This window comes from Lithobates pipiens, unplaced genomic scaffold, assembly GCF_037356315.1.
Source record: "Lithobates pipiens isolate NorthernLeopardFrog02 unplaced genomic scaffold, aLitPip1_a1.2 Scaffold_18, whole genome shotgun sequence".
NCBI classification, from domain to species: Eukaryota; Metazoa; Chordata; class Amphibia; order Anura; family Ranidae; genus Lithobates; species Lithobates pipiens.
In genome coordinates, this window is record NW_027507758.1 from 32036331 (window position 1) to 32059502 (window position 23172).

At 46.9% G+C, this 23172-nt stretch overlaps 1 protein-coding gene across 4 annotated transcripts in view; it reads right to left on the reverse strand.

Annotated features, from left to right (window-relative positions):
• Positions 1-23172, reverse strand: part of SPTBN1 (spectrin beta, non-erythrocytic 1) — a 295191-nt gene that overhangs the window by 221204 nt on the left and 50815 nt on the right. For all 4 annotated transcript variants that reach the window (XM_077485548.1, XM_077485547.1, XM_077485546.1 and 1 more), the window contains exon 2: positions 1327-1511. In XM_077485548.1, coding sequence (XP_077341674.1) covers positions 1327-1468 — 142 coding nt within the window. In that variant the 5' untranslated portion in view covers positions 1469-1511. The remainder of the gene's footprint in view (positions 1-1326; positions 1512-23172) is intronic.

The following is a 23172-nucleotide window of genomic DNA, read 5'->3' on the forward strand; positions in this document are numbered from 1 at the left end:
TCGGAAGAACGGCTACACCTTCATCAGGCGCTCTGATGAAGGGTAAACTTTGAAATGCATTAGCCGGCAGGGACCCTGGTGAGGTCCTCCTTGGGCTAGAGGCTTTGATAAGTTTGGAGATAACAGCCACTTGCAGTGGCCCGGATGAGCGAGTTACTACCTACACTTGTGAGCAGTTATATTTTCTCCATCTTCAATAAATGTATGTTGGATAACGCACTAGGCCAGTGCGCCCTCTGTTTCTATTTTCTACAGTTTTCCGAGTTTTCTCAACCAGAAGCCTGTGAAACTAGATAATGAACTCTACTGCCACTAAGCAGCTCCGGGTGGTTTTTGAAGCTCCTCTTTCCCATTTACAACCAAAAGGAAACCAAACATTATTAACCCTAGGGCTCTTGGCAGCGACAAAAAAAACAAACAGTCTCTGGCCGCTCAGGAGTGGTCAACAAACCCAACAAGTTCCACAAATAGGACAGATAAGGATAATTTGCACATTGGAAAAAGAAAATGTGCATGTGAAATACTTTGGAAGAACGGCCTACAATTCTAGCCCAATCTTAGAAACTAGTGATGCACCGAAATTTGGGCTAAAAGTAGGGTTTTCAGCATTGTGCCGATGCATTTTTTTTTTTTGCATTATGAAATTAAATTCATAATAATATACACACTATATATATATATATATATATATATTATATATATTATATATATATATATATATATATATATATATATATATATAAAAACACATACATGCATATATACACACACAATCATGAATATGAATTTGGTGGCCATTATTGTGTTAAAAATCTTGCTTGCTGCATATTTGGTCATCACCTCCCCACTGAAAACACAGCAAGAAGTCACAAAAATGCACCATAAGCACAGTAAAATCCCAGGTGTTTTCAGCAGCCCAAAAAGGTGCAGATAATGGCTGCCAAAATACCCGTGATTTTACCATGCTTAAGGTATGTTTCATAGGTCATGCGACTCAAAAAATGCCTCAAAGAACACAACACGGGTGCATTTTTTATATGTTCATGCTGCGTTTTCAGTGCATTTCAATGGGGAGGTGATGACCAAATATGCAGCAAGCAAGATTTTTAACACGCTTCAAAAAGTTGCCGAGGAGAGAGGAGAGAGGTTTATTTTTTTAACAGTCGGTTTCAGTCAAATGCATCCTGAATTCTTTTCGGTGCATCACTATCAGAAACAGCGGTAAAACTATATAAAATGCAGACTTGGTGCAAACATTCTGAGGATCTGAGAAGGGATGGATATGAGCAATCTCTGCATACAATTCTAAGAGCATGAGGCACCAACCTGCTAAGGCCTTAATACGGGAACGCTCGAAGAGTCTTGCAGAGCTGTTCTCGTTGTCCCACTCATCGTCCCAGCGATTGTTGACATCGCTGTACTGCTGTTGGATCTCAATGTGGTCATAATCGGTCGTTATAGCCGTCATCCTGGACTTCCTTAACCTCTCATCAGCTACAGCTCACTCAGATCTGTAAGAAATAAAAAAGTACATCACACTTGAGTTGCGTTGCATGTAATGGTAAGGAACAGTTGACGCCCAAGAGCATCAAGAAATGCCTAATTTTCTAAGCATGCATACAGTGCCTCACTGGGAACAGTCATGTCATTAGGGAGGAACACTGGAAATCTTGTTGTGCAAACATCAAAAGGACAGAATTCTGGGAGAAGAAATTTAATTTAAACCACAAGTTATTCCAGAGCCTACTTTAAAAAGATGCATCAGTTATGTGTCTACTTACAGTAATATGCAATATGTTATCATGCACAAAGGGCTGTCCCATTAAGGGCATACATTGCAGGAAGGTGGGGGAATAGTCACGGCCCATGGCACCCCAGACGGTCCAAGGCCCCCCAGACGGTCCAGTCACAGCCCAGGGCCCCCCCCCCCCCCAGACGGTCCAGGGCCCCCCCCCCCAACGTCCATCACGCCAAGGCCCCCCAGACGGTCCAGTCACGGTCCAAGGCCCCCAGACGGTCACGGTCCAAGGCCCCCCAGACGGTCCAGTCAGCCCAGGGCACCCCAGACGGTCCAAGGCCCCCCCAGACGGTCCCAGTCACGGCCCAGGGCCCCCCCCCCCAGATGGTCCAGTCACGGCCCAGGGCCCCTCCCCAGACGGTCCAGTCACGGCCCAGGGCCCCTCCCCAGACGGTCCAGCCACGGCCCAGGGCCCCCCCCCCCAGACGGTCCAGTCACGGCCCAGGGCCCCCCCCCCCCCAGACGGTCCAGTCACGGGCCCAGGGCCCCCCCCCCCACCCAGACGGTCCAGTCACGGCCCAGGGCCCCCCCACCCCCAGACGTCCAGTCACGGCCCAGGGCCCCCCCCCCCCAGACGGTCCAGTCACGGCCCAGGGCCCCCCCCCCCCAGACGGTCCAGTCACGGCCAGGGCCCCCCCCCCAGACGGTCCAGTCACGGCCCAGGCCCCCCCCCCCCCCAGACGGTCCCAGTCACGGCCCAGGGCCCCCCCCAGACGGTCCAGTCACGGCCCAAGGCCCCCCCAGACGGTCCAGTCACGGTCCAAGGCCCCCCAGACGGTCCAGTCACGGCCCAAGGCCCCCCAGACGGTCCAGTCACGGCCCAAGGCCCCCCAGACGGTCCAGTCACGGCCCAAGGCCCCCCCAGACGGTCCAGTCACGGCCCAGGGCACCCCAGACGGTCCAAGGCCCCCCAGACGGTCCAGTCACGGCCCAGGGCCCCTCCCCAGACGGTCCAGTCACGGCCCAGGGCCCCCCAAGACGGTCCAGTCACGGCCCAGGGCCCCCCCCAGACGGTCCAGGGCCCCCCCCCCCCAGACGGTCCAGTCACGGCCCAGGGCCCCCCCCCCCAGACGGTCCAGTCACGGCCCCAGGGCCCCCCCCCCCAGACGGTCCAGTCACGGCCCAGGGCCCCCCCACCCCCCAGACGGTCCAGTCACGGCCCAGGGCCCCCCCCCCCAGACGGTCCAGTCACGGCCCAGGGCCCCCCCCCCCAGACGGTCCAGTCACGGCCCAGGGCCCCCCCCCCCCAGACGGTCCAGTCACGGCCCAGGGCCCCCCCCCCAGACAGTCCAGTCACGGCCCAGGGCCCCCCCCCCCCCAGACGGTCCAGTCACGGCCCAGGGCCCCCCCCCCCAGACTGTCCAGTCACGGCCCCAGGGCCCCCCCCCCCCAGACGGTCCAGTCACGGCCCAGGGCCCCCCCCCCCCCCCCCAGACGGCTCCAGTCACGGCCCAGGGCCCCCCCCCCAGACGGTCCAGTCACGGCCCAGGGCCCCCCCCAGACGGTCCAGTCACGGCCCAGGGCCCCCCAGACAGGGCAGTGGCACAGAAGGCACCCAAATGGGGCAGTCAGAGGGCACCCAGGCAGTTCAGTCACCCAGAGGGGGTTCCAGTCTGAGGATTTGCTCTGCAGGGGCTTCCAGGACAGATTGGAGCAATTCTGATTGGTCAGCGCCAGCACAAAGCATCAGAAGCCTGCAGAAAGAAGAGTGGGATCAAAAAAACCTGGAACATTGCACTGCTGTGTGGGCACCAACAGCTCATTACCCACAGCAGTAAGTACAGCGGGGAACGGACTGGGGTGTTCTTTTCCCTTTTCATTTTTTATGAAAAGGCGAACTAACCCTTTAAAATGCGCATATAAGCTCATTGTTAAATTGTTGTTTAAAATGAATGGTCTGGCACTGGCATACAGGTTCGCTTTAAGGGTCAACTAGACAAAATGGAACAATTGTTCGTGGTAATTTGGCCACTAGATGGCAATGTTCCTTAAGGCCCAACGCATGAATTCAGCTTTTGTAGGCAATGAAATTGCCACTGAACATTCAATACAGCCAAAGCACAGAAAATGCATTCTGGCAAGACATCACACACCTTGTAATATACTAGTATACAACAAGAAGGGATCCGAGAACTAATAAAAAGGAAAGCCTCAGCCTTGCCGATTCTCAATGACCCCCCTATTATAATGCTGCACAAGTGTCTCTGAATCCCCGAGGATTTCGGGCAGAGAGACGTTTTGTTTCACTGCCAAGCATCTTACATAAAAAAAAAAAAACACACACACACACACAATTCTAACAAGTTTTTTTTATTTACTGCCCCGGACCCCAAAGATTTACAGCTTCTACTAAGCAACAAGTTCTCCTCCATTGTACTGCAGGAAAATGGCTTCTTCTAAACAGGCCAACAAATCTTTAGCAGCCTTAATGAACATTTTTTTGGCCTGTCACAGCGTTCTTTCCGATGTTATTTGTCTATAGGCCCTCTTCTGTGATCGACGCGTTCGGACCCGCAGCAACAACGCGGATCACAGGATACCCATCATCAGCAATGCTAAGAGCGCTTTTCCTGCTATACATTATTGCCATGGTTATGGGATTGTGTTTAGCAAATGGAAGTTCATCTTGGCATCCTCTACCTCTTAAACTCATTGACTCATCGAACGTTCTCACCGGTCCACAGGCCTATCCAATGATCGTTTCCTGCTGTTCAGAACCCACGAGAAAATTGGTCCCACACTCAACTTTACAGTAAACAAAACTGCGTTGTTCAGCTATTTGGGGAAATACACCCAACTATTTTCAGTGATCACAAAAGACACATCCAGGCCAATGTTTACATTGGTCAGGTCTCAGGATCAAAAGGTTGGATGCAAAACAAGACTAGGTATTAAACTAGGGCTGCAACTAATTATTCTTTTCATAATCGATTCGTTGGCCGATTAGGGTTTTGATCAAACAAAAAAAAGGGAGAAGGAGAAAACGGACTATACTGGTACCTGGAACAAGATATACAAACTATTTGTAATAAATTTAGAATTTTATTGATACAAAATACAAACTATGCAAATATAAAAATTTCATTAAAAAACACGTTCTACTTTTGTAACCAAAATAAGATACTGGTTGACGCGTTTCGCCGATGGCTTCCCGATAACCAGGTAAATATGACCATAGAACATAGATAAATATTCCATCATAATTTTACTCAGAATCAGACTCACTTACATATGTAAGGGAGTCTGATTCCGAGTAGAATTATGATGGAATATTTATTGATTATTTACATATACTGTAATATTTAGAACCTATACTTGAAGGATTTGACTTGCATACCTCTGCTCTCACCAATGATGGGGCACCATTCCCCCCGGGAACACCACCAATGATGGGGCACCATTCCCCCCGGGAACACCACCAATGATGGGGCACCATTCCCCCCGGGAACACCACCAATGATGGGGCACCATTCCCCCCGGGAACACCACCAATGATGGGGCACCATTCCCCCGGGAACACCACCAATGATGGGGCACCATTCCCCCCGGGAACACCACCAATGATGGGGCACCATTCCCCCCGGGAACACCACCAATGATGGGGCACCATTCCCCCCGGGAACACCACCAATGATGGGGCACCATTCCCCCCGGGAACACCACCAATGATGGGGCACCATTCCCCCCGGGAACACCACCAATGATGGGGCACCATTCCCCCCGGGAACACCACCAATGATGGGGCACCATTCCCCCCGGGAACACCACCAATGATGGGGCAATGACAATTATAAAAGAACTGTCAAAGCGAAGACACGCCATACAGCAGGAGCGTCCCAAGGAGGCGGGTCAATCAATTCATGTTCGTGTCTCAGACTAATGTTTGCACACATTGTTTGCCTGTTCGCATATTCTTGATGCGAACCCAACGGGGGGGGGGGGGGGGGGGGATGGGTGGTTCGGCTCATCCCTACTCACAATACATAACTGGCCAAATGCAAAATCTGCATAGGTGTCCTGGTCCTGCCGATGATGGCCATCCACAGCTGCTGGAGGTGCTCACAGGGCTGAAGGAGAAGTTCCGGGGCCCTGTGGGGGTATAGGGCGGAAGTGATGTCAGTTTGGGGGGCGCGAACCGCCTCTACATCCTCTCCAGCCTGGTGAGCACCTCCAGTGGCCGTGATTTGCCATCATTGGCAGGACCGGGACATCCATGCAGACTTTGCATTTGGTCAGATAGAACTCACAATACAGATCTGCCAAAATGCAAAGTCTGCATGGATGTCCCGGTTTCCGCCAATAATCGCAAATCACAGCCGCTGGAGAAGATGTAGAGGGGGTCTGCCCCCCCAAGCAGGCATCACTTTGGCCCTTTACCCACGGGGTCCCGGAACTTCTCCTTTAGCCTTGTGAGCACCTCCAGCAGCTGTGAATTGCTATCGTCAGGACCAGGACACCTTTGTAGACTTGCATTTGGTCAGATGTGTATCGTGAGTTCTAAAAAAAAAAAAAAAAGTATAAACTGCCCACTAGATGGCACTTTTCCCTTTTTATATCCACTCGCAGGAGCGGTGGGGGGGAAATAGCATGCGATTTGGAAAGTAATCGCACCACATATCTGTTAAAATTGCAGTACAATTTGCGTGCATTAATTTTGTATTGATGCAAATAGCACCGCCAAGTATTGGTTTTGGGGGGTGGGGGGGGGGGGGGGGGAGCCACTAGCTATGGTCGCAAGTAAAATCCAGCAGGCTGGTTGTACCAAAGTTGATCGATCAATTAACTTGGGTACATTCAGCCAGCCCATACACGGATCAAATCTTGGCCGGTAACTAGTGAAGCAGCCGAGTTTCGAACTGTCTATGGCTGGCCTTGGCCTAAAGGTCAATGGGAGCAGATCACAACTGTGAGACAAATGCTTGGCTTGAAGCTGCGGTGCAATATTTTAAGACAGATATCAAAATTTAACAAAAATTTAAAAAATTTTTTTAAAATAAGCACATTCAGGAAGCGGGCAGGAGATTGCCTCCTGAAAACACTCAGCCACCGCTTTGCCGCCATCTGAAAAGCAATCCACTGCCTGTGTGAGACAGCCCTAACATTCACATACTTGCTGTTCTAATGCTGAAACACAAGGAATGTTTGGGAGACACTTCTTCATAAATCAGGTATAGAGATGACTGCATCCATAATACATCCATAATACAGCGATGATGGGAAGCAGAGAGCTGGGCGGGGTACTGAGGAGAAGAAGGAATGTCGGGATCAGCTGCAGTCACCGGGTGGGATACTTCTCACTAAACTGTATACATTCCCCAAGACCACAAGTCATTCACTTAAGCCTGCGATGAAATAGTTTTACGATCCCGAGAACCTGCCCCATAATCGTTTAATGCGAGATGGACCAGATCCAGCCTAGGACAGCATTGCAGCATACGGATCATAGAGCACCACCAGCAGAAAACTACAAGCATGCGTGCTGTAAAGGGGAATACATCCAAATTTCATTTGTAGGATGTAGACTATATCACTGCCTAGTCCGAGATGATGATATATGTTCTCTTTTATATGGGCAGCCAGAGGACAGTAAAAACAGGCAACTGAGCTGCAGTTTTACTGCCCTCCGGCCGCCCACCCGCATCATAACATTACAGCCTGTAATGGGGGGCTGTACACATGGCGCAGCATTTTTAGCTTCGGCTGCAGAGTGACAGGTGGAACCGCCCGATAAACTTGACATTATACAGGATTTATATAGCGCCCACAGTTTACGCAGCTCTTTACAACATGAGGGCAGACAGTACAGTTAGACAAGGATTAGCATGTATTGTATAGAAAACTACAACTGCGTTCCCATTGATGCATCTCAAACACTACCCAACGCCGCTTCGTTAGCCTATATCTGACGTCTTCAGGGGTGTTTGCGATTCGTCAGTCCCGGTCAGCTGGAACGCAGGTGAGGCGCTAAATGGCGATTCTTATACAATACATGCTGACCATCTTCTTTGATGTAAGTGCAATACAACCTTTTTAAATAAATGACTTGAATTACTGCACCATGAGAGTATCCATATATCTCTATATATATCTATTTATCTATCTACTAGGGCTGGGGAAAAAGAAAATTTGATTTAAATCTTGAATAGAGTTGAGAGGTCAAATCGATTCAAAATTGAAGCAAAAATCATTTTTTGTTTTTTTTCACCACCGCGCCGGTCCTGAGGAGTTTTTAGCCGAGGCTTTGGCCTACTCAGCGAGGCAGGACGCCGCAGACTAGGCCGAAGCTGTGGCCTCGCCTAAAAAAACTCCGACCTGCAGCTCCTCAGGACTGGCATGGTGTCCATAAAAAACAAAAAAAAACAAAAAACAAACACACTCCATTCCAATCGTGAATTAAAGAAAAAGTTGTTTTTTTCATTAGACAATCTGCATAGCTCTAATATCTACACAGTGGTGTAGTGGTTAGCACTCTTGTCTAGCAGTAAAAAGGGTTGCTGGTTCAAAGCCCAACCATGACACTACCTGCCTGGAGTTTGCATGTTCTCCCTGTGCCTGCTCAGATTTCCTCCGAGTACTCCGGTTTCCTCCCACACTTCAAAGACATGCTGGTAGGTTAATTGGCTTCTGTCTAAATTAGCCCTAGTATATGAATGTGAGCTAGGGACCTTAGAGTGTAAGCTCTTTGAGGGTAGGGCCCGATGTGAATGTACAATGTTTATATGTAAAGTGCTGCGAAAATTGACAGTGCTAAAAAAAAAGTACATGGAGAGGGATAGATCTGCAGCAGTTTGGATTCATGCCTGTGACATGTATGACATCTTGGCTCTTCCCATATGGACAGTTTAGGAGATATTCACTGTAACCACATGTGCAAACGTCTTTTGGCACATGCACACAGAAGAAACGGCCCACTCATGCCGTTTCTTCAGTAGCCATGACCGCCAACTCCCGCACGCATGCACGGGAGTGACGTCATTGCAGCTCTGGCCAATCACAGTGGAAATAACTAGAGGGAGACCTGTTGTCGGTCACGGCGGTGTGCCGGGACCACTGCAACAGCTTCAATTTAAGGCAAGCATTTCATAATGAGCTAGTATGTGATGCATACAAGCTCATTATGCCTTTGTCTTTGAGTGTTTTTTTTGTTTGTTTTTTTTACAGCCACTAAGAATGTACGTTTGATATTCTAATCATTTGTCGGGTCAAATGGATGCTCGTTTTCAAAGGTAGCGATGGGAAAACTTTAAAAAGTGGGATGGAAATTTTGTCTCGAAAGAACTTCTAACAGTAAGGGCCCTTTCACACGGACGATCCGTTCAGATCCGCCTGTCAGTTTTTCAGGCGGACCTGAACGGATGCTCCATAGAGGTCTATGACAAGTCCGCTGACATCCGAGCCGCTCCGATCCGAAAAATTGTGACAGAGGAAAAAGCTATTTTTCCATCCGTCATCGGATCGGATGACGACGGACACTGCGGTCCGTCGTCACCCGATCTCCCATAGGGGAGTGCGGCGCTGTGACAGGTCCATCCCTGCACAGTGTGCAAAGACCGACCTGTCATCTTCCTGCTCAGCGGAGAGCTCTCCGGCGATCCCCACTGAGCAAGCGGATATACACAGGGCGGATCAGCACTGATCCGCCCCGTGTGAAAGGACCCTAAATTTGGTTTTCATTTAAGAAATCCAAATCTCTCCAAAATTTTCATTAGTTTTTTTTAAGTACTTTTGAACAACATTTGCCATGTCATTAAATGGTACAAATGTTCAAACAAGCGTTCATAAGGCCATGGTGCATGTTCTACTGAAAAAAAAAAAAAAAATAAAAAGCTTTCCTCAACTAACATGCTGCAAACCTTCTCCTTAAGATCAAAATGAAACCCAGTGGATCACAGAAAGTTTATATTTCAGCTCCCTATCTACTAAAGCGTCTTTTTCGTTAGACCTTATGAAATGCTGGAAAGCATCCATTATGGTGTCCTCCACCTGGGAGGAGAGAATATACACAACTATTAATCTTTCTAAAGGCTCCATCGCAGCTGAGCCAGAACAGGCCCCGGGCCCCATGGGGAATTCATTCAGTCCTCTACAGTTTGATCTGTGAGGCACCTAGGAATGTGGAGCAACATAGAATCCAGATCGGTAAGGCTGGGTTACCATATGTAGTCTGGTGTCCTGCGAGTTTCTGTTCACTGGTTCAGGTGCCACAAAAAACGCACAGAACCCTTTTTAAAACTGCAGAGGAGCCGCCCTGGACAGGTGTGAACCAGCTCCATTAAAAGCCGGTCACACTTACATGTTATGCGAAATTGGATGTGGGAAAACCGCATACAATTCGCATAAATGTGAACCCAGCCTAAGTCACACTTATGCAAATCTGATGTGATTAGGCCTTCCAGAAAGCATAGATTTGAATGTCAAGTGAAAAAAACAATCACTTCCTATGAAGGCTGTTCACAGATGCATTGTGATGTGATTTTGGTGTGGTTAAAAAAAAAAAAAAAAAAAAAAAAAAAAAAAAAAATGGGGTCCTGTGCGAGTTTAGTGTGGAGTGGTGAGATTTTACACTCTATAGCCGTGAGAACCACATCGGAAACGCAGAAATCGCACCGCAAAATTTAACCGTACTAGCACTCCAAATCGCATGTAAAACTGCACTACATCGCACCGCATCAGTGTGAAGACAGGCTAAAGCTGACCGACTTGTATTTAACTGGAGCGGAATGTCCTACAAAGTTGACTCCTATATACTGTATGTGGCTGCACGTACAGAAATGTGAAAACGGTGGGGAGTATTTAGCACTGACAATGTACACGGTGCTGTACATTCACATCAGTCCCTGACCTCAAGCAGCTTACAATCTAAGGTCCTTATCTTACATACATACGCATATCAGGACCAATTTGAAAAGGAGCCAGTTAACTTAATGTGCAACTTAGTGTGGGAGGAACCTAGTATACCCAGAGGAAACCCAGGCAAGCACAGGAACATGCAAACCCCATGCAGATATTTGTCTGGACCGGGATTTTAACCCAGAACCCCGGAAAGGCAGAGAAGTGATTACCCCTAAGCATCTTTGCTGTAATTACATAGAGTGTGCACTCTATGTAATAAAAAAAAACTTTAATTTAGGCAGGCCATACATTATGCAATTTTCTTTCTTTCCTTCAATCACGGGCTGAAGCAATAATCGCTGGGTTCTCCCAGCGGGGACAGCAACCCATGTTTGCAGGAAAGAAAAATCGCGAGCTACCGGAGACGGGGGCGTTTAAAAAAAAAAAAAAAAAAAAAATATTTTAGTTTCTTTTTACACTTTTTTTTTTTACATTTAATTTTTTTTGATCACTTTTAGTCCTATTTAGTCCCTTGTACAGGAATCTATGGTGATAGGTTCTCTTTATGGAGAGATGCGGGGTAAGACCCCACATCTCTCCTCCAAGCTGTAAAGCATAAGATTGGGGGAATTAAAAAAAAAATAAAAAATTTCTCAGATTTCATGCCGACAGCCACGATCGCGGCTTTGTTTACAATGCGGGGTCCGGGCATGACATCATAAGGTCTCTAATCTCTATGCTTGTCATCCGGCGGCGGGCGATTCTTTCTCCAGGCCCCCCCATGGCACGGGAGAGCCCAGAGAAGCACCGGATGGCGACTATAAGAAAGATCAAGCGGTGGAACTGCCGGTACGATTGTTTTCATCTTTCACAGAACCACTGACTGGAAAGAATGATATACATGACGGATGCCTGCAGCTACAGGCATCATTCAGATATGCCCCCACAAAATAGAGGATGTCATTTTACTATGGCCTGGTAGGGAAGTGATTAACGTAGTAGAAGGAAACAAATTCCTGTTAGTCTAGTGGCTACATTGCCCAGCTGGGTAGGGGGCTAGTTAGGGGCGGAATCTGTGTAGGGGAAGGCAGTAGTGCAGTGTAGAGAAAAGACAAGAAAGGCCTTGTCCTATGCCACCATCCCTCCAGAGGCAGGTCCTCAAGATTAGGCTCAAATGGAGTTCCGTAGAACCTGAAGGGTTCCTCCAGAGATGGTTAGGCGTTCCTTGCATTTTGGCCGATTGACCTCCCGTTTAATGGAGCTTGATAAGGCCAATGTCATAGCACCAATAAGTTGCCTCTAAGGGGGCCACTTTGACCACCACTGTAAGGTGGGACATTCTTCACAATGACCATCAATCTAAGGGACACTTTTCCCCATGGAAGACACCTGCTCAGACCGATCCATCAGGGATCCAAGACCTGGAAATTATTTTAGGGGTCTTCTGGGGTGAAAAGGTTCAGATAGGTTGAGTTAGATCATCACCACCCTATAGGCTTCAGTAAAGCCCCCATCACCTGGGGTATGACTTTACAAAAGGGGTCTCAAACTGGTGGCCCTCCAGCTGTTGCAAAACTACAAATTCCATCGTGCCTGTGGGAGTCAAGCTTGTAACTGTCAGCCTTGCAATGTTTCGTGGGACTTGCAGTTTCGCAACAGCTGGAAGGCCGCCAGTTTGAGACCCCTGCTTTACATCGGCGTGGTACCTTCAGCCGTGTCAATGGGGTCTGAAGCTTTTAAGCAAGCCCTACTTTTTGCTATTTAATACAATGCTGAAAAAATTAAGGAGGAGCAAACATGTTAAAAAAAAAAAAAATAAATAAATAAATAAAAAAAAATCAGAATATGTGCTTACTGAAGAGACATTGTACTTTCTGATTAAAATTAACTCATTCTGAATCCGGAGGACTTAGAGCAGATAAAGTAAGAGAGCAAAAGCAGAAGTCACTGTCATTAAAAACCGCACGGCAAAACGGTCATCAGTTCTGGTGATCTACAAAACTGCAACCACACAGATCTGAACTTTCCCTACAAAACTGTGAGCTTGGCCCCACCTTCTAGGAATTTGTTATATATCTATTGGTCAGTGAGGGCTTCTAAAAAGGCCAGGTCCAGGCATTAGAAAGAAAATCTGACCCTGCAATGGGCCCCCCTGGCACTGCAAGGGTTAAATATTCATTATTTCTAGGGGGTAGAGCAGTGGATCCCAACCTCAGTCCTCAAGCATCTCCAACAGGTCATGTTTTCAGGATTTCCTTAACCTTGGACAGGTGCTTTAAAACCATTGTCAATGGTTTGGTATTGATGTCAGCTGTTTTATGTAAGGTAAATTCCCACAGAAGACCCTAAACTAAAGACCCCAAACATCCATTCTGGCCATCTCTGGTGAAGCCCTCTTCTCCCCAAAGCTCAGATCTGTGGGCAGTGCCTCGGTGTCATGTACAATGCAAGGCATGGCGAGGGGTGAGGGGCGAGCGTGGCTTTAAGTGGCTTAGAGAGGAGGCAGCAGAGACCAGTCACATTGCTGGAAGGACCTTCCTGGATAGCAGAATAAGGTTAGCATTTCTCCTTATTCCAGCATCCATAGACATGCTCCACACACACACACCGATGCATTTCGTCCCATCCAGTGGGGCTTAGTTATAGGATGGGAGCATAGAGCAGAATTCAAAAAGTCCTGTTCCAACCCCTTCAACCCTGCACTTGTGTGCATTGCCCATGGTTGTGGGGCGTTTGCACAGTGGCCCTGTTGACTTGAAAGGCTCTGGAGAGATCCCGATTTTAATGTCTCAGCGACCCGCTCCCCTTACAGCACAGAGATCCAGTGAGTGCTGGAGGGGCAGAGCAGGGAGCTGGTGACCGACAGTCACTGAAGACCAAGAACTGAGCAATCAGCGGTCTTTGATTGCTCAGTTCACGGTGCATCCATTTCCTGAAAACTAGGTTACATGGTCATTAAGTAGTGGATGCTAGGGGTGAAACGGATCGGCACCAATCCGTGATCCGAATGGGTAACCCCGCTCGGATCAGCACACGCTGTGATCTCGGCCTTACGAAAGGCCGTGGCTTTGGCCTAGTTTGAGCGGCAGCCATCTTGGTGCACCCGTCGGCGTTTACAATGTGATCGCTCCATCAAATGACATAGCGATCACCTGTAAACAAACCGGCGTCATGATTCCTCTCTCTGTACTGATCTGTACAGGGGGGGAAAATCGGATGGCAGCAGCGCTGTGGGCTCTACAGATCCAGCCCACAGCGCTGCTGCCGTCCGATTTCTCCCCCCCCCCACCCCCCACTGTACAGATCAGTACAGAGAGAAGAATCATGACGCCGGTTTGTTTACAGGTGATCGCTACGTCATATGACGGAGCGATCACATTGTAAACGCCGACGGGTGCACCAAGATGGCTGCCGCTCGAACTAGGCCAAAGTGCAGTCACAGCCATCCCTGCCAATACTTACCCTGCCAATACCCAGCCATACCCATCCATGCTCAGCCAATATTACATTGGGGGAGATTCAATTATTTGCTGATCCGAAAAATTATCCAATCCGTGACTCTGATCTGAGGAACGATCCGATCTATGAGTTTTTGGATCCGTTGCACCCCTAGTGCATGCGTATGGATTTTTTTGGAGAATAGAAATTATGTTTAGCATCACTTTAAAGACAGGTCAGCACAGAAGTAGGAGGGGCCAAGTTAGACTTCTAATGGAAAAGTCAAGATTTGCATGCCACTCCCACCAATCGTAAACTCCGAAGTCACTTTGCCTTTCTTGAAGGTTGTTCCCAGACAAAAATAAATAAAATAAAACACAACACTTTACACCGAGCCAATTAACACAGGAAACAGGAAAGGAGGATTAGAAGCGGGGCAGCACGGGATCAGTTCCACCTGAGTGCCTCTATAGCATCATATAAAAACACAGGAGATTAATTAAAATGACAGTCTGGATGCATTTCCATGTAATACAATGCCTGCAGAAGAAGCGCAGCGTCCATCGTTTGTCATCTTTACCATGATGTAATCCTCTGCACAGAGAGGCCACAACCTGTAATGTGTACTGAGAGGAAGCAGAAATCAATGCGGTTTCTACGAAATAAAGATTAGCTAAGTGACTGCAGCCATTCTCCTCTCATATCCTTGCATTAGCAGATCTTTTAACGCCATTTAGAAGGATGCGGAACCGCTACAAGGGGCAGGGTGAAGGTGAACCCAATTGCTGATTTTTTTCCTATATTCCAATACTGATCAATTAAAAATAAAGTAAACATGGCACTATATAGCAGAGCAACCAGGTTTTGTTTTAATAGATGATGAAAGATGAACCCAGACTGTCCGCTATAGGCACCAGCTCCCCTCTAGTCATCACCAACAGCAATTTCACGGTGAGGTCGCACCACTAGTTTTAGCGGCACTTTATCTACGTATTAGCGGAGCTTTTTGGCCACTAGTGGGGTGCTTTGAACCTCCGCTAGCAGCCAAAGAAAGGGTTAAAACAGTCTGTTGCAGACGGCGCTTCAGAAGCACTGCGCATGCATTCCAATGGGCAGGGCGGTTTAGGAGCGCTGTATAACCACTTGCCGACCGCCGCATGCCGATATACGTCGGCACAATGGCAGCTGTGGGCAAATGAGCGCACCTGTACATCCCCTTTATTTGCTGGGGCTAGCGGGCACACGCCAGCCGCATACAGCATCACCGTGCCCTCGCGTGTCTCCCAGCGATCATGTCACGGAGCCGCAGAACAGGGAAGTGCCTATGTAAACAAGGCATTTCCCGTTCTGGCTTGTGACATGACAGATCACTGCTCCCTGTCATCAGGAGAAGTGATCTGTCATGTGAGTGGTAGCCCCCCCACAGTTAGAATCACTCCATAGGACACACTTGACCCCTTGATTGCCCCCTAGTCTTTAACCCCTTCCCTGCCAGTGTCATTTACACAGTAATCAGTGCATTTTTATAGTACTGATCGCTGTATGACAGTGGTCCCAAAATAGTGTCAAACGTGTCCGAAGTGTCTGCCATAATGTCAGTCAGGATAAATTTTTATATTATTTATATATATATATATATATATATATATATATATATATATATATATATATATATATAAATAAATAACACACACACACACACACATACATATATACATATATATATATACATATATATATACATATACATATATACATATACATATATACATATACATATATATATATATATATATATATATATATATATATATATATATATATATATATATATATATATATATATATGCCATAAAACTATCCCCTATTTTGTAGACCCCAACTTTTGCGCAAACCAAATCAATATACTCTGTAAATTTTTTTTTTAACAAAAATATGTAGACTACATATCGGCCTAAACTGAGGGAAAAAAAAAAATTTGTTTTTGTTTTTTTAGATATTTTTGGGGGATATTTATTATAGCAAGAAATATTGAGTTTTTAAAAAAAATAGTTGCTTTTTTTTTATAGCGCAAAAATTGATCAAAAAAGTGATCAAATACCACCTAAAGAAAGTATAAGAAAGTTATTCCTGCGCCTAATCAGGGAAGCAAAGAGCGTTTGTACTGCTGCACACACTGAAGTGGGGTACTTGAACCCCAGTAAAGGAGTAAAAAAAAAAAAAAAAAAACGGCAAAGGTAGTGATGCGCAGTACTATGACAGGAAGTTTAGCCTAGAGGCTAATAAGCTCTATGGGCACTAAAAATATTAGGTAATATATATACACTATCGCATAAAGTGAAAATATATGTGTAAAACAATATGCGTGTTTTTTGAGGGCAAAAAACATGCATATTGTTTTACACATATATTTTCACTTTATGCGATAGTGTATATATATTACCTAATATTTTTAGTGCCCACAGAGCTTATTAGCCTCTAGGCTAAACTTCCTGTCATAGTACTGCACATCACTACCTTTGCCGTTTTTTTTTACCACCTAAAGAAAGCTCCATTTGTGGGGAAAAATAAAAGGACATCAGTTTTGTTTGGGTGCAACGTCGCACGACCGCACAATTGTCAGTTAAAGCGACGCAGTGCTGAATCGCAAAAAGTGTGTTTTTTTTTATGCTCGCTGATGAGTATATATTTATGCATTCTGCATTTTGTTGCCTGCCTAATGAAAGTCGAAAAAAGTAAAAGGTTGCTTATTGCCATGCTCTAAAAAAAAATAAAATAAAAAAAAAAGGCATGTGGGGCCCTAGAAAAAGAAAAAAAAAAAAAAAAAAAAAAAAAAAACACAACAAAACCTATATTATTATTCCAAACGCGCACACTGGTATGACCAACCAATAAAAGGATTGGCAATCCTTTCATCACACATTGACCAATTGAAATCCTGTTCGGAGTTCTCCGCCATCTCTGCAGATCACAGCCGGAGGTGAAGAGACAATACAAAACATTTCTAATCACAATAACTGCAGCAAAGTCAGAGACTCATTACTGCCATTCTCCATATGCTTCTGCTGCCACCTCCTGGTGACTATCTGTACTGCCGCACATTACAGAACCATTCCTACATGTACAGACAATAATACATGGTTCTAAGGCAGAGCATAAAACTAGCAAAGAAGAAGCAACAAGTCCAAGTTTTAATTTCTTTTTATTAAAATAAACCTGAAATGAGAAAACCGAGTATTTTTGCACAGTTTGGCATTTTCCCGTTGCCGGCGGTCAAAATATTACCATCCTGAACGCAATTATTCCATGTTCGGGAGAGGGAGGTTTAGCCTAAAAACGCAGCAGGTTCCAAACTCTGCTAAAAGCCTATGTGTACATGGACACAGGAGTTTATTTTTTTAAATGCAAATACACTGTGCACTATGCAAAGTGCAGTTGCTACAGAGCTTAGTAAATTAGGGGAAGCACTGCTGACTTCCATCATCCAATTATGTGCAAGCAAAAAAAAATATATTTTTTCTTCCTTGCACGCGATTGGGTACTCTTTGCAAAGTGAAGCTTTACCTGATTTACTAAGCTCTGGTGCAACTGCACTTGCAAATTGCACAGTCTATCTGCCTTTAGTAAATCAACCCCATAGGCTTTTAGGCTGAGCTCACACATGTCCAGTGCGAATTGTATGTCCGTTTCATTGCACTCCAAAGACATGCTGGTAGGTTAATTGGATCCTGTCTAAATTGTCCCTAGTATGTATGAATGTGAGTTCGGGACCTTAGATTGAAAGCTCCTTGAGGGTAGGGACTGATGTAAATGTACAATGTATATGTAAAGCGCTGCGTAAATTGACAGCGCTATACAAGTACCTGAAATAAATAAATTGCAAAAAAACAAAAAAAAAAAACACAAAAAAAAACACAAAAAAACACAAGAAAAAACACACATTCGTTCAGCAGTTCAGATGCTTTTTTGATGAAGTTCTGATGCTAATTTGCATGGATCAGGACCAGATTTCTGTCACAGATGTGATTTCAGTGCTGGCCAATACACAGTAGATAAAAGGGTGTTAACTCCTGCAGTAGGAGACAACCCGTGCTGAAATCCTGAACACACGTGCGATTCAGAAGCGCTCCCATAGAACTCAATGAGCCTGGAATTCGCACCCGAATTGTACCACAGTACTCAGAAAAAACGCACATGACTCTTTTTAAAGCCACGCCGCTGATGCACAGCAAATAGGTGAACAGCTTCAATGGAAATCAATGTTATTTTGCATGTCATGTGAATCAGGAGAGGTTCAAAATGCCGCATCCAATTCACATATATGTGAACCGAGAGTTATCGCATTGAATTTAGGGATTTTGGCAAAAAATAAATTAAAAAAAAAGTCACTGATAAATGGACTTGAGTTTTCTGAGCTGCATTCCGATTTCTAGTACTCGACTCTAATAGTTCAGAAACCAATGGGTGGGCAGAACAGCCAGGAAAAAAGCATTTTCAGCCCCAATTAGGCCGCATGTACACTGGCAGCTCCTAAACTTGGATTTTAGGAGCTTTGGTCGTTTTGGCAAAAAAATAAAAACAAACAACCAAAGCTCCTAAAATTCAAGTTTAGGAGCTGCCAGTGTACATGCGGCCTAATTGGGGATTCCATAGCGGATATTATGAAAATGCTAGTTTCCTGGCCTGTTCTGCCCACCCACTGGTTTCTGAACTATTTGAGTCAATGACTAGAAATAGGAATGAAGATCAGTTAAGTCAAGTCCTTATCAGTGACTTTTTTTTATATATATTTTTGGGGGATATTTTAGCAAAAAAGTAAAAAATATTGCATTTTTCTATAAATTGTCGCTCTATTTTTGTTTATAGCGCAAAAAAATAAAAAAAATTAAAAATAAAACCAACACCACGCAGAGGTGATAAAATACCACCAAAAGAAAGCTCTATTTGTAGGGGGGGGGGGGGGGGGGGTGAAGGACGTCAATTTTATTTGGGAGCCACATCGCACGACTGCGCAATTGTCAGTTAAAACTGTGCAGTGCCGAATCGCAAAAAAGGGGCTTGGTCCTTTGGCTGGAAAATGGTCCGGGGCTGAAGTGGTTAAACCAAGGTTTTACTGTATACATACACAATAACGAGTGGTGGTAAAAGTAGGCGGAACTCCGCTTTAACGCGGTCCCATAGACAAACAAGCAGTTAACCCTTACAGTATCAACACAGTCGCACTGCAAGGGAGGATGTTTACTTTTTTCTGGAGTTCAGCTTTAACTCTTCAGGACGTTAACGATCGCACTTTGTGATATCCGTCATGGACAGGTTCGATCGGTCTCCTCACAATAACACAACAGGTTCTAACAGCACAGATGTCCCTCGTGTTATGACCTCATCACTCTAAAGGCGCACCATCCTCCCGAGAATACAATGGAATCCCAGCGTTTCCTCCCAGGGAAACAGGTGCTGCGGAAAGACTAAACAATATCACTATGGGCTGGAAAACAAAGCAGAGGGACCACGTAATACAACATTCCACGCACATCAAAGCGTACCCGTCAGTGACACCCATCCAAGATCCCTGCTATGTACTAAAACCATATTACAGCCTGAATCCAAGAACAAGCATGCGATATATTGCAGCTTTTTTCAAGCAGGTCCAGAGAACATACCTGGGAAAGGGACATCACTGCTCCAGGTAGATCAGATTGAAATGAACCTCTCCTCTAAATTAGAAGCCACAGGTGCTGACAATGCCTATAGCAATGAGGATGAGAAGAGATTCTGGACAGCCGCACTCCAAAAATGTGCCTTTATTCGTAAAAAAAAAAAAAAAAAAAAAATACATGCCACATCAGAACGGACAGAAGAGCTGACGCGTTTCACACCAACAAACTGCTTAACTGCTTAAGCCCTGGAAGAATATACCCCCTTCCTGACCAAAGCACTTTTTGCGATTCGGCACTACGTCGCTTTAACTGACAATTGCACAGTCGTGTGATGTGGCTCCCAAACAAGATTGATGTCTTTTTCCCCCCTACACAATAGAGATTTCTTTTGGTGGTATTTGATCACCTCTGCGTTTTATTTTTGCAGTATAAACAAAAAATAGCGACAATTAAAAAAAAAAAAACACATTATATTTTACGCTATATTATATACATACATACATACATACATATACACAAGAAAGAAAAAAAAAAGTTGAAATATATGAAATGTTTATTCTTGGGTTCAAGTGGAGTCCATGCTGGGTGGCTTTATAGGCGATTGCTCTCCTTTTTTGCTGCGGTTATCTACCATCCAGCTCTAGTATTTTGGGGCCTCTCACTTCTTCCATTAGTGAATGCAAGCAAGCCGCCTCTGTTGCCTTCTCCTCGATGGCCATTGATCATCTGTGGAGATTGAGGTCTGGGTTGGGCTGAGACCCGTGTGGTCTACACCACTGAGCCATTACCTGTCGGTCTGGACATCCAGTCACGTTCATATATTAGATTGCTTCCACTTCCTTATTCCCTGATGAAGACTTTCTATAAGTTGAAACATGTTGAGTTTGGACTTGGTGAATATGCAATTTCTATGTATTCCTGCAGTACATGTATATTGCAGGAATGGTACAAGATCAGGACGTGAAGTGTCTAGACCAGCCAATTTTAAATCTGTTCAATAAAAGTTTTTCTTTTACATTTTATACACCAATTTGTAATTGTGCGATTTCTATTGCTGCAACAATGTCCTATAGGAGATCTCGTCTAGTGCTGGGATCTCCAAACTACGGCCCTCCAGCTGTTGCGGAACTAAACATCCCATGAGGCATTGTAAAACTGACATTCACAGACATGACTAGGCACGATGGGAATTGGAGGGCCATAGTTTGGAGACCCCTGGTCTAGTGTAATCAGGGATGGAGCAACCTTCTTCCCATGATATAAATGCTACTCCGTTTTCATTCTTGGGTTTAAATACCTCTTTATACCTTTGCAATTATATGCAATTTGACATGGTGACCTCAGTAACACGAGCTTCCCCCCCTCTGAAGAGCAAACCAAACTGGATCGCTTTTCAGAGGGAGTTTGCCAGGTGGCGAGGAAGCCCCTTATGTCACACCCTCGCCACCTGTTTTAACAGCTAAAAAGCCGCACCACTGCACGCCAACTTATTTGAAGGAGTCACACTCGGCAAATGCGATGGGGGAATAATTTTTGCTGCACCAAATAATCACAGCCGCAGCATGTGTACATCCCTGACTGCTGCCTTCATGGCTTATGGGGAAGCAGTTTGAAAGGGGGGAAAGAAAAACACACTGATGAGCAGCCAGCCTGTTGAAATCAATGATAGGCACCCGGTTGCACAGATCTCCACATGCATCCTGTGGGTCTCAGGACGCAGACATACCCGCCCACTGGACCTGCACAGATGTATGCATGTGGGGGGTCCATGCAGTTTTGTGTAGCTGGCTGCCTGCATGCCCCTGCACAGAACACCTGGGCATCTTGGGCACCTGCAAATGACCATTCAGCAAGGGTATACGGATCTGTACGCTTGTGTGAATGAGACCCCTGAGCCCCCCCCCCCGGTTGGACCGGCATTTACCTGTGCTCTCCCATGGTAGGTTATGGTTGGTGTGTGTATATAGCAAAAGGCCAACAAAGGGGGCTGCCAGCTGTCTTTTACACAACGTCACTACGACATTTACAAGACGACGCGTGCCAGCTCCCACACGGGTTGTACAGACAGACGGAGCCCACCCTAGGAAACTTGGACAGCTTGTGCTGGACGGAGGAGCAATGACATCACCAGGGGTGTATACAGCACGTAATTATCAATCAGCTCAAAGTTTCCATAGCCGTTGTACAGTGAGCTCGCTTTCTAATGATTAACCCATTGCGCTCATTTTACGTCCTCCCCTTCTTAAAAGTTCAACTAAAAGCCACATTTTATTTACAAGTTTTAGATATAACAGAGGAATTAGAGAACCTGTCAGGTATTATTGTGCCCCAGTAATGGTGGCCACACAACCTTTGCATTGGTTATTGCTTTTTTTTTTTTTTTATATATATATGCAATGTGATCGAAATGATCAAATAGCCCCATTGTTCCCCCTTAAATTGATTTAATCTTGGACACTCCTTAGAATTGTGTTTTGTGCCTCCACTCAACAGATTACCGGAAGAGAAAACTTAGACCCCTTTCACACCAAGGGCGTTTTGCAGGCACTATAGCGTTAGAAATAGCGCCTGCAATCCGCCCTCAAACTGCTTCTCCATTCGTAGAGGCCCTAGCGACTGGCACCACCGGGGGGGGTCGTAGAGGCCCTAGCGACGGGCACCACCCGGGGGGGGGGGTCATAGAGGCCCTAGCGACGGGCACCACCAGGGGGGGGGGGGTCGTAGAGGCCCTAGCGACTGGCACCACCGGGGGGGGGGGAAGGGGGGGGTCGTAGAGGCCCTAGCGACTGGCACCACCGGGGGGGGGGGGGGGGTCGTAGAGGCCCTAGCGACTGGCACCACCGGGGGGAGGGGGGGGGTCGTAGAGGCCCTAGCGACTGGCACCACCGGGGGGAGGGGGGGGTCGTAGAGGCCCTAGCGACTGGCACCACCGGGGGGAGGGGGGGGGGGGTCGTAGAGGCCCTAGCGACTGGCACCACCGGGGGGAGGGGGGGGGGGTCGTAGAGGCCCTAGCGACTGGCACCACCGGGGGGAGGGGGGGGGGTCGTAGAGGCCCTAGCGACTGGCACCACCGGGGGGAGGGGGGGGGGTCGTAGAGGCCCTAGCGACTGGCACCACCGGGGGGAGGGGGGGGGGGGGTCGTAGAGGCCCTAGCGACTGGCACCACCGGGGGGAGGGGGGGGGTCGTAGAGGCCCTAGCGACTGGCACCACCGGGGGGAGGGGGGGGTCGTAGAGGCCCTAGCGACTGGCACCACCGGGGGGAGGGGGGGGTCGTAGAGGCCCTAGCGACTGGCACCACCGGGGGGAGGGGGGGGGTCGTAGAGGCCCTAGCGACTGGCACCACCGGGGGGAGGGGGGGGGTCGTAGAGGCCCTAGCGACTGGCACCATTGGGGGGAGGGGGGTCGTAGAGGCCCTAGCGACTGGCACCACCGGGGGAAGGGGGGGT